Source organism: Pholcus phalangioides, unplaced genomic scaffold (assembly GCF_987345545.1).
Source record: "Pholcus phalangioides strain wild (caught in Gottingen) unplaced genomic scaffold, Ppha-v1.0 ptg000032l_1, whole genome shotgun sequence".
In the NCBI taxonomy this organism is placed as follows: domain Eukaryota; kingdom Metazoa; phylum Arthropoda; class Arachnida; order Araneae; family Pholcidae; genus Pholcus; species Pholcus phalangioides.
Window position 1 is genome coordinate 6,093,789 of NW_028301622.1, and position 12,069 is coordinate 6,105,857.

Below are 12,069 nucleotides of genomic sequence, written 5' to 3' on the forward strand. Positions count from 1 at the left end.
TCATTCCATCATCTAAACTTTGGTGGTTACTCATTTTTACTGTTACAATTTGAAATTAACTGATTGCTGCAAAATATGACCAAGAAATTCGCCGAGGGGTGCTAGCGAACGAAATGCGTCTTAACTTACGCGCGCTTATAAAGCCTGTTTCTCTACTGGTTCCGCCTACACACACGTGTACACTTACGTATTTGACGTACAAGATTTGCATTTTTGTCTAGAAGCAGTGGTTTTACATTCACTTCAGTTCTTTTCATGAAATTCGATAAAATATGCAAATTCTCTTAATTTATTTCACCAGTGTAAGGTATGGCGACGGATGCATAAAGCCCTGAATAATATTCTAGTCAAGTCAAGTCTCATACAATTGCAAGAATTACTCATCCGGATGTGAGAATGACTCATTTTCATGACGAATCCTGCTTACGTCTACATCAAATGGCCAAGACTCCGATAGCCCTGTATAATCGAGTAAGAGACATTTCCGTAGAGTGCGGATCACGCCGTGTTGATTGTTTTGTTGCATCGATGGTTTCGCGTCTTTCCGCTGCGCAATTTCCAAAGAAGTGAAAAGTCATTGTAGGAGGTTGAGAGGCGAAACGAAATTGTTTTAAAACATCCTTAAAAGGTAAGTATTCGTTAAATCTCGATAAAGATCTTTCATGATTTAATTTTCCCCCATCACTTCAATTTCTTTTTTTGTTACCTTTTTTTTTATTGTTGCTCATTATGAGTGTTTTGATTGTGACTCATGAAATTTCTCATGAGTCACAATCTTAATAAGTTATAAGCAGTCGGTAAAGAAGTCATGAAAAACAGCGGAGCTGTTCGTTATACGCGAGCAGGTCGTTATATCCGTACCTGCTTAAAAGATTTGCTTGTGCCAGTGTTTCTCAAAGTGTGCATCGCGGCTCCTAGGGGCGTCATGGCGAGATGAAGATATTGATATATGTGTGTCTATGTTTTGAAGTGGTTCTTTTATAAGTGAAAATATCACCTTTTTTTTTTTTTTACCTAATTCTGGGGAGCCGCAGGTGAACCACAGATTGGGCAAGGGAACCCAGAAAGGGTCCCGTTTTGCACAGTTGCTGATGCAAGCACACAAATGTTTTTGAATTGGGCAGCCGCCTGTGGGGGCAAAACGCTCACCGTACATTCGTGCTGCCTCTGTGGTACTTATGTTTGCAGCACTGTAAATGAAATGCATGTCTGCTTTTTTCAGTATTACTGAAGTGCACCATTATCCCTCCCGTACGTTAAAACTGTTAGAATGGTTGCGCACGGGAATAATTTCATGGGGCTTTCGTCCGCGCCTTTTACTGTACATACGGCTTCTTCTTCTTCCCCAAGTTACATTTGCATGCATGGTGTTATTTTTCTCCCGATAAATTTCAACAGGAATGCCATTTTAACTTTTGCGGAGCGGGCGTTTCAAAACGTGCTAGCGTGTTTGCGTCAGGGTTTAAGCTATGATTGTATTTTTCGCAAAATGCAAAAGAAAATCTTAGAACATGAAAGAAGTAGTAGCCACTTTTGCAAAAATTTGTACAGAAGGTACGAAACGAGAGGACATCCAACCACAAATCATTAGCATTGCAGCATTTTGCTAAAGCTTCCCCCACTCCCCCTTCATTTTCGCTTTTTTTGCTAAAGGAATTTGTTTATCTAGCTTAAACTCTGGTTTACGTTTCATGTTAGAACATGCATTCTTTGATGATAATTGTTTCTATTGGTGTGTACTATCACCTCTAAGTTTTTCCCATCTTTTCGGAATCACCCTGTATAAGTTTCACTGTATATCTGGCACCCACATTATTAAAAAAAATGAAATTGATATTTCCTGCGCATGCACAATTAAAAATTATTTAATAAAAATACTGATATCTCTCCTTGAATAAGGAATTATCAAATTCTAAATTTCTATGCATGGTATCCTATGTATAGTGCCAAATTTTCTGTGAATTATGAAATTCACATCTGGCACTAACAAATTGGTTGAAGACCGGGCATGTTATAAACAAAAAAAACACGCAATGAAAATTGGAATTTTTTGTAGAAAACATTTCTGTTTACATCAATATACGAGCTATTCTCACAAAAATGCACAGAAATATTGCACGAAGTTAATAGAATATTTTTTTCAAAGTTGCATGCTATTTAGGCCGTAATTACACTATAAAACTTTCATAAAAGTTCATTTATATTTTTGATTTCATTTTCATTCATATTCTTGAATAATTTAACCATTAAGGTTATCGGTTACATTTGAGGTTACAAATGCAACCGATACCCTTATTGGTTGAATCTTTCAAGTTTTATAAATGGAATTTTATGAAAGTTTCATTGGGTAATATCAGCTGCGCAGCTTTTTCTGATACAGGGTTGATCAAAAACATTATTTTTTAATTCAATTTTTGGATGATCCCCTAAATGCACTCTCGTGACTAAATTTTTACTGGAGATGGTGAGTATTAACAGAGAGTATATGACCGAAATTTCCGAGTGATTTATCCAGTATTTTCCTAGAAATTGGAGAAAAATATTTAAACTTTAAAAAAGAGTTGGAAACGCAGTGTTTATCATGATATATATATTTATTTAAAAAATATCGTGAGATATACGATATTTTCTAAAGTTATATATACGATATACCCTAAAGTTCTATTATTTTCAGTCAAAAATTTTATTTCGTATTATCATGAGTAAGTGAATTTATCAATCATAAAATAGTTCATCTTTCAACAGATAAACAGATTTGTTTAGAAGAAAAAAAGTTCAGTCGAGAAGTGTCTCTCTCTCTCTCATATTTCCAGTTGATAATGGTCTGATATTTTTTGTCAAGAAAAAGTATGGGATATTTTAATAAATACTATATTTACACAACCTTGAAAAAAGGATTTAAAACATCAATATATATATATATATATTGATGTTTTAAATCCTTTTTTATATATTTATATATATATATAAATCACAAATGGAAATCTTGATGGTAAGTTCAAAATGGTCTAAATTTTGGTTTACACCATTCGTGAAAATATTTTAATCAGCAATAGCTTCACCTGGGGACCATTTGCTGGAGTTAAGAGAGGCAGGTAATGCCTCTACTTCAGCACTTCACACCAGAGTGCGTGAAATAAGGAAGGCAGAGAGTCATGTTTCCAATGGTTGTGTAGGTGGTAGCATGCTTGCCTGGTATGCAAGACGGCCTGGGTTCTAGTCTCTGCAGAGACCAGATGACTTTTTTGAGTTCACCTTGGCATAAAATACAAAAAATATCTGTGTTCTTGATACATTGGGCTGAGAAAAAGCCGTCTATCTCTATCTCAACTGTCTCACCTGGAGGCCATTTGCTAAGATTAAGAGAGGTTGCTAATAAATAGGCTATATTGGTAGAAATATAATGAAAATGTGGAATTTTTGTGAAGGATCCTAAGTGGTAATGTTACAATGCCTCTACTTCAGCGCCTCACACCACAGTGTGCGGAAATAAGGAAGGCAGGGTCATGTCTCCAGAGTGGTGTAGATGGTAGCATATTTGCCCGGAATGCAAGAGGATATGGGTTTGAGTCCCGGCAAAGACCAGGTGACTTTTCTTTCTGAGTTCACCTCAGCATAAAATCCAGAAAATATCTGTGTGTCTTAATAGCTTCACTGTTTTATTGAAAATATCGGACCACAATTTTCATGTTGAATGCAAAAAATTATGTTATAAATATATTATTAAAAAATGTCAGAGATTGTTTTTTTAGATCAAGGGGATATGTTCTAACTGTGTGCAGTCAAATCTCGTTAGCTGGGCACCCAGATAATGTGTCACTCCTCTTATTGAGTCACTTTTTTGAAGTTCAGATTGTCTTCTAGGGCATTCTTATATGACTATTAAACTCCTGATAATGCATCTCCACATTCTGTTTAAGGAGTCACTTGTGAAAAAGTGCTCCTTAAACAGTTTTCATAGAAATTGAAATTCTTTATACACGGTATATGATAAACTCAACAGTCAATTATTGTTTGTATCCCTGCCATTCCACAGGCCCTATATGTGCCTGGGGCATTTCAGGTCATATCCAGGTGGATGCATGCATTAAGAAGGCAGAGCGAATATGACCAATTTGACCCTTTAATTTTTCTTTGTCAAAAGAAATTTCTTGATATTCTTTCCTTTCGATTTTGTGTCTTCTCTCAATTGTAAAGACTCGTTTGTATTAAAATTTGCAACACTTTTTTTTCTTCTTGAATATCATGAAGTTGATATTGTTTTGTTACGCGCTTAATTTTCGTTTATAGACAGTGTTTGGGTAGATAGTGCTGCCTATAATGCTTTCATTATTAAGAAGTGATTATAAAAAGTTTGTTAGAAACACAAATTAGTTTTTTAAACATTTGTGTTTCTTAGTAAACATTGATAATGCAAGTACAAAGCCCAAAATGTCCAAGGAGGTAGTTGAAAAAAGATACCCGTAAAAAATATGGATGTCGAATATATATATGGGTCATTCCCTCCAAAAAAGTGTGCTTTCCAAAATTTTTGAAATGAAATTCAAAGTTTAATTTTAAAAACAAAATTGATCTCAAACTATAGCCAATGACTTGAAGATTAATATTTTATAAATATTTTTCAGTTTTATTTTGCAATAATTTTTTATTTTTTGGGTTTTATGCTGGAAATTATGGATTTTGTCCTCTCTATTTACAAAAACAAATATCGCTGTAAAAAAATAATTATTATTTTTACTGTGTTTTTCTCTTAAAATAATGAAATCAGCTTATTTCTTACACATATGCTAAAAAAGTAGTTTTAAAAAATATGACTTTTTTTTTTTCTGTTGTTTTGATGCCTTTTCATGATTTTTTAGAAAAAGCCCATGGGAAAAGTTTATTTTTTTACATATATTTACCTATTCAAACTGACAGATAATCGGTTGGTAATTTATAATTTAACATCTTAGTTTAAAGTGTTCTTGAAATTTTTTTGCCTGTGAACTGCAAAAATGTTTCCTGTAACAGAGTGCACAGAAATGTTTAACTGAGAGAAAGATAGCTCAAATATTCTAAATAGGCCATGCAAATACACTTTTATTTTCCCACATTATAATGTTTGTAAAACGTCCACACCATGAGGAAATTCAAAAAATAAGCCCCCTCCCCTCGTAGTTTGAATTTGGGTTGTGGTAAAAATTTTTAAATCTTGTCAAAATTAGCACTAAACTTGCTCATCTGAATGAATGAACGTCAGGGGCTCTGCCACCGGACTTATCCCATTGCTGAGATCTCTTCCAGTCCAACTTGGTGGTAGAGTCTGGAACAGAGTGAGTGCACTTAACAGTCTGAGTGTGTAGCTGGTGTTGTTTCTGATATTTCAGTGCTGCCATCTATACTTCAAATTGTGAGTGAGGTGTAGTGATTGAATATTTGTAACATTGTAGGCCTGTTGCTCTCTGTGGAAAACTTGCTCATCTGCAGATTATATATCAGGAAGATTTTTCTTTTGCTCCAAAAATGTTTTGTTAATATTGTGTTTATGTTGTGAAATAACGACCTTTACTCATACTAAAATGCCCCTTATGACACATCCCCCTGGATCTGTGCCTGGCAGTGATTTTGAGGATTTGTACTAAACTTTTATATTTAACTAAAAAAAAATAACGTGATGGAGAATGTGGTAAAGGGTTTAAATTGAATAGATAACTTATTAAATTTGTCTTAAAACTTCAAAACCTCTTAACTAAGAATACTTTAAATTATAGTTTCCATTCTGTTGCATTGCTTGAATTTTTGAAAGATGTAACAGAGTGGACAAATTGGCCTAAATTATTATTTTTTCATTATAAATTTAAATGATAGATGAAAACTTTTATTATATTTTGAAGCATATATCCATGTACTATCACTTGATGTTAATATAGATGAAAAACAAAAAATCTAAATTATTTGATGATTATGACTAGAGACTGGAAATTCAGGAAAAGTGTCATAAATGCCTTTTTTTTGCCTATTTTCAAACTTTTTTTTGTAAAAATGCCTTTTACCAATATTTCCTGCCATAAATGCCTTTTTAACATTGTTTTAAGTTTGTTCTCGAATTTCAGAGATCATTATTCTGTAGAACTTGGATATTTTAAGCATTGAGCACTTCAAAAAAAAAAAATCTCATTTCAAAATCTTCAACACTGAGTATTAGTTCTTATCAGAAAGCCTTCCTCATCCTGGCTCCATTTAAACGCAAATAGGCATAAATGCGTGAGAGATAGGAAAATCAGTGTTGGGCATAGAAGGGATAGATTTTTTATCTCTGCTACACGTAGCTCTCAGATGGAAATCAACATACCGTCGAATTCGCATGAAGATTGTAAGAGTCTTTGACAAAAGCAACCAATGTATAAGAAAAGCAAAAAATAAATTAGAAGTTTGTTTTTCCACTTGCTTCATGTGGTTTGCTCATGGATTGCACAACATAGTTGAATAGCTGACCAGTGACTGCCCCAATAGCCCATTGATTGACTTCATGGCTACACCATAGTGGGGGTAGGAGCTGATAGGGTTCTAGCCCAGGATCTCATGTTATTTTGATTTCATTTTTTTACACAAAATATATGCACTACAAACAATCATGGTCAGTTATTTTAGATGTGAAAAAATTATCTCCCAAATTTGAGAGATCTTTTTTGCTAAAATAGATGAAAACCAATCAAATACATAACTCAATATTTGAAAATGTTTAGAAAAATATATTGTTATCATAAAATATATATTTTTTTAATAACTCGACTATAATTTTGATATTTTTAATTTCAGCTAGCACTATACTCTTGCATGTTAGCTAATTACATTTTAAGTATTCAATTGAATCAAACTCTAACATAATTTTGAGGTACCACAAGCACTTTTTTCTTTGGTATGATAACATCAAATTAATTTGGCTGAATATTCAATTATAATATATTATTGAAAAAGGAGATTCAGTGAGTGCAGCCAAGATTTTAGCCACTTTTTGGACTCTTAATATGGTAGCTTTTAGTTACTTTTACTTTGTTTTCATTAATTATAAATGCCTTTTTTTTTTGTGTCTATTTTAGGAACTAAATTTAGCACTTTTGGTGGCTTTCTGCCTGCCTATTTTGACCATTTTTAGTGCCTAAACTTCCGGGCTCTAATAATGGCATAACAGAGTGGACATCCGACAGAGAAAAATCTGGTACTAAAGACATAACGTGAATATTAAGTTGTTTTGAAAAAGTTAAATCAAAAAAAATTAATTAATCATTAAAAGTAAACCTTTCAATGAGCTCAAAAGTGCTATCAGATTTAATCTGGAATAAAAATATATTTCCCAAAACACCCTAACAGAGTGGACATTTTAAAATGGGAAAAATTTCGGGACATGAACAAAAAAATAGTTTTTCATAAGAAAAATTTTTTATAATTTTACTGACCGTTTTGTTCATCTATGGCACATATATAAAATGTGATTCAAAGTTTTTTGAAAAAAAATTCCAGATTTGCACCAAATCTCTTTGTTTAATACTTTTTTTGAAGCTGGGACAACCTCATTTTGACGTTTTGCTACAAACATGATTAAAAAAAAAAATAGATACCATTTGAAACAAATTAAGAAATGCCATATAATAGCAAATTAAATGAAGTACTAGAAAAAAAATTACTACCAGAGAGCTCTGAAATTTTGTGAAAAAAATTATAGTCTCAGAAACGGTTAATACACTTTTTTGGGAATGACCCTTATAACGAACATTGATTTCAATAAAGTACACCTACAACAAATTTTCAAAGGGTTTTAAAACACGAATTTCGTTGTAATTGTATCTAAATCTTCTTATCAGTAACCTTTCTACAATTACCTTCTACATTGTAGTACAAGTAATAATGTTCCCTTTATTTCCCTGAAAGCATTCTATCAGGACGTTTTTGAGTGCTATGAAATCTTTTTCTTCACTTTTTTTGGCACTTTTTCTATGTTAAATCCTATTGTTTGCCGAAAACTTCAGAGAAAAAAAGGGTAAAGTTATATTTCTAAGAATCAAATGTCCAAAACATCTTTTTATTACGCACATTTCCGAATCTTTATCTAGATTCAAACGTAGATTGTGGTGATGCAGTCATGTGCGAGTTGATTTTTGTGAATTTCAAGCACAAAAATGCTGTTCATAGCTTCAAAAATTGAAGCTATACAGTTGTTTGAAAGGCAAAAATTGGAGGAAAAAAAGGTATCAATACCCTTCTGGATTCCTCAAAGTTTTCTATTCATGATTTTGAAGAGCAAAAACGAATTGAAGTAAAAAGTTTTCGGACAGTGCACTGAATATTTCAGCAAGGAGAGATTCAGGAGAATCTCTCAAGAGATTTATTCTTTTCAAATGGTTTGAAAAAACGTTGCAGTAACTGGACTCTAGGTAAAGAAAAAGCAAATTTTTTTTGCATGTTTATTAAGCAAAAATTATTTTTATGCAAAATGTTCACCATCCACAATCATATCATGGAGAAAAATTACATAAGAGTTTTTAATTTGAATTTTGAACTGTTTTGATTAGTTTAATCTCTAGTTTAAGAATGCTCAGATTATTGAAAATGCCCCCCCCCCCCATCATGGCGCAGGGCCCCCTAGGTTGGGATCCTTAGTGCCCCCATCAGACTTTCCACAGGCTTTTCTGTAGTTAATTTATATCACAAAAAAGCAAAAATTTTTTAGAATTGTCCCAGGCCCCAGGGCCAGAGCCCTGTCAGTCCCACCCATGGGGGGCCACGATCAGGCATTTAAATCATGTTTCATCTGGCTTAAACGCATAGGCCAGTGGTTCTCTAACTTCTGTCATCCGCGGTCTACCTTTTCCCAATCCATGGTTCATCTACGGCTCTCCAGAATTAGTTAAGTAGGCCTAGATATTTTCACATAAAAGAACCACTTCAAAGCATTCATAGGTACACAAATGAATATCTTCAGCTCGCAATAACATACGTGACAAAGGTTGCCAATGCCCCTAGGAGCCACGGCACACACTTTGAGAAGCACTGACATAGGCTAATTTTTTGAGCCGGTATGGATATAATGATGTTCGCATATAACAAACATTTTTGCTGTTTTTTCTGACTTTGTTATAAGTGGTATACAGGTCTGCCTGTATATCAAGATAATTCCGTGATACTTTCAAAAATTTCACTATTTATGCACCCTGACTGTCATTTTGATTGCTTGAAATTTTTCCTACAGTATTAATGTTAATTAAATTTGATTCCATGTACAACAGTATTGTTCTCTGGTCCCATGAAAAGCTTTTGTAGCGCTGTATTTATTTTTATTTGTTTTACTCATTGTCAAAACAAAAAGCTGTTGCTTTACTAAAACTGTTTAATTTTTTTCTGATCAAATTAAGGTTGAAAATATTTGGATCATGTCTGTGTATGGGTCGCAACAAAACTTTGGAGGCTTTGGAGATATGGAGAATTCTTTCTCTGAAAAGGCTGTTAGAAGGGGTATGTATGGATTCATCCTCTTACTTTATGCTTGATTGGTGTAGAATAATTTATTTAATTTGACTGTCTTGATGATTCTTTTCAGAGAAAACAGCGTTGAGAAAATTCTTCAATAATTTATTTTTGTCATATTGACTGTGCAACTCAAAGCAACTTAATCGTTAATTTTCGTACATTTCACCATGCGATAGACCCTATTTATATTCTGTGAAATCAGATACATTCTATCCCATTTGTAACATTCAAATCAAATTTTACAGGACAAGCCCAAGTCTCCATGCCAAAGCCTTAAATACTCATTGCTAGTGCCATCTTTGGAGAATAGTAGAAACTAAATTAAACTTATTTTTAGCAACTTACTTGCAGTCTTGGAAGAGCGTCATCCTTAAAAACTTACATGTCTTCATAATTTGCTGTGTGCATTGTCGAGGAGAGTTAATAGACGCTGCCCTTTGGAAGACTAAAAAAATGGTGTAATTTATATTGTGAGAAGAGACGGAAAAGAATTATCTGAAAGTTATTATCAAAAAAAGAAAAAAGAATTATCTGGTTTGGCCTAAAATTGTTTTTGTAACAAAGTCATTTCTGTTATTTTGCTCTGGCTCGAGTCAATCTTACAGGATACTAAAATAGTGCTGTGAAAAAAATTAAAAAAAATATATATATATTTTCTAGGGATTTTTTTTGTCATGCTATGATTATGTTGTGTGTGTGTGTGGGGGGGGGGGGGTGCCCTCCCCCGTCCTACTTTATAGTGCTTTGCTTTATACTTTTTCATACTTTTTAATTTTTTGAATGGGGACCCTGCATAAAATGAAAATGATTGAGTTTTAAACCCTTTCTGGTAAGTGTATGTTTAAAATTGAGTTTATTATAGTATTTTAGAATACCATACATAATTTCCATAATTTTGAATAACCCTGCACAATGCAGCACACTCTTCCTCCTCCTTTGTATGCACTTGAGTCCCATATATATATATATATGTATGTGTATGTATATGTATATATATATGTATATGTATATATATGTATGTGTATGTATGTATAATATATATATATATATATATATATATAAACGACTGACAAATTTCAGCCCCTGCCCAATGTTTCCTTCATGTGGGTGCCTCTGATCACATCTATTATCATGTCCCTTACTCATTGAATCAAGACATTTTATGTACTCTCACTGTATTGTAAGTGATAGTGAACTCTTTGTCCTAAACCATCTTCACAGTATTTAGCACTTGAAAAATGAAAAAAACACTCTTTAACATCTTCCTTTGGCCTTGTTAAGACATGCAATTAATGAAAATGTTATAATTCTACTTATATATACATATTTTGGCGCTTTGTGATGAAATTTCACTTGTAAATATATGATTATTGTTGTTAATTTTCTGAATACAGGATTCATACGAAAGGTGTTTGGAATCCTGCTGTGTCAGTTACTTGTGACAACTGGAATTATTGCTCTGTTCTTCACTGTGTGAGTATATTTTGTCCCTTCTTCAGAAATTTTTTTTCCCCATCACCCCCCAACACAATCTAACCCATAGGATCCTATGTTATACCCGTAGCTTCTACCACCCCCTTCCCCAAAACATTCCATCCCCCCCCCCCAAGGGGGCATTAATGCCCACATTGGAAATCACTGTTTTAAATGAATGTCTGAGATAGTTGTTGCGTTCTGGATAGTTTCTAATTTTGTTAGATAATCAAAATGTTTTTTAGCAGTTTTTATTATGCTGAAATATGAATTATAAATATATGTGCTGAATTATGAATATATGTGTTCCATGCATGCAATTCTGGTACTTCGATACTTTCAATGTATTTTTAATATAATCCTTATAACTTTAGGGAGCCTCTGAAATTGTATGTCAGAGAGAATAGGTGGCTGTTTTGGGTTGCCTTGTAAGTTCTTTTTTTTTGTATTTCACTTTTATTTGTATCATATTCTGTAAAACATAGTTTTTTTTTTAGAAAAATTATTTTTGAAGAGCTGCAATATTGTTGCTCTACTGTAATATTGTTGTGCTCTAAATAAATGTTCAACATCATTAGATAGATTCTCTCCAGGATAAGGAGCTATCCTTAGCGTTTACTAAAATAGTAAACACTAATAAAAATAGCCAGACTATATTCTACTGAATCTCTTACCTTTGATCCAAATATCAGGAACAAGGGACATGTATGCCCCACTGTACTCACCTGATTTAGCTCTGTGGACTTCTGGCTATTTCCAAAATTAAAATCTCTAATGGAAGAAAAGCATTTCGACACAATTTTAGACATCTAGAGGACTTTCACTGCGATTCTCGAAGCAATTCTAAAGAATGAGTTTTAGGAGTGTCAAAAAATTTTACAACTGCTTCCAGTGCTGTATTGATTCACAAGGAGTCTATTTTAAATAAAACCTAGCGTAAAAGTAATTAAAATTAAAATTAAAAATTGTCTTTCATTTTATTTCTCATCAGTCACCTTTCCTACTGGACAGACTATATTTTCTATGGAATTAAAAAAAAAAATAATAATAATATTTGAGGTTTTTGTCATAAGTTTTTGATGGAGGGTTTCT

General features: G+C 33.1%; 1 protein-coding gene across 2 annotated transcripts in view; it reads left to right on the top strand.

The window, feature by feature from the left end:
* Positions 1–351: 351 nt before the first annotated feature.
* The window catches only part of LOC149066835 (protein lifeguard 1-like), a 35,708-nt gene continuing 23,990 nt past the window's right edge, over positions 352–12,069 (top strand). The window contains exons 1-4 of one of the 2 annotated variants that reach the window (XM_089253144.1): positions 352–628; positions 9,390–9,489; positions 10,899–10,977; positions 11,352–11,405. In XM_089253144.1, the coding sequence (XP_089109270.1) occupies positions 9,408–9,489; positions 10,899–10,977; positions 11,352–11,405 (215 nt within the window). In that variant the 5' untranslated portion in view covers positions 352–628; positions 9,390–9,407. Of the gene's footprint in view, positions 629–2,750; positions 2,848–9,389; positions 9,490–10,898; positions 10,978–11,351; positions 11,406–12,069 lie in introns of those variants that run through there. The other variant, XM_089253145.1, reaches the window with a different exon arrangement.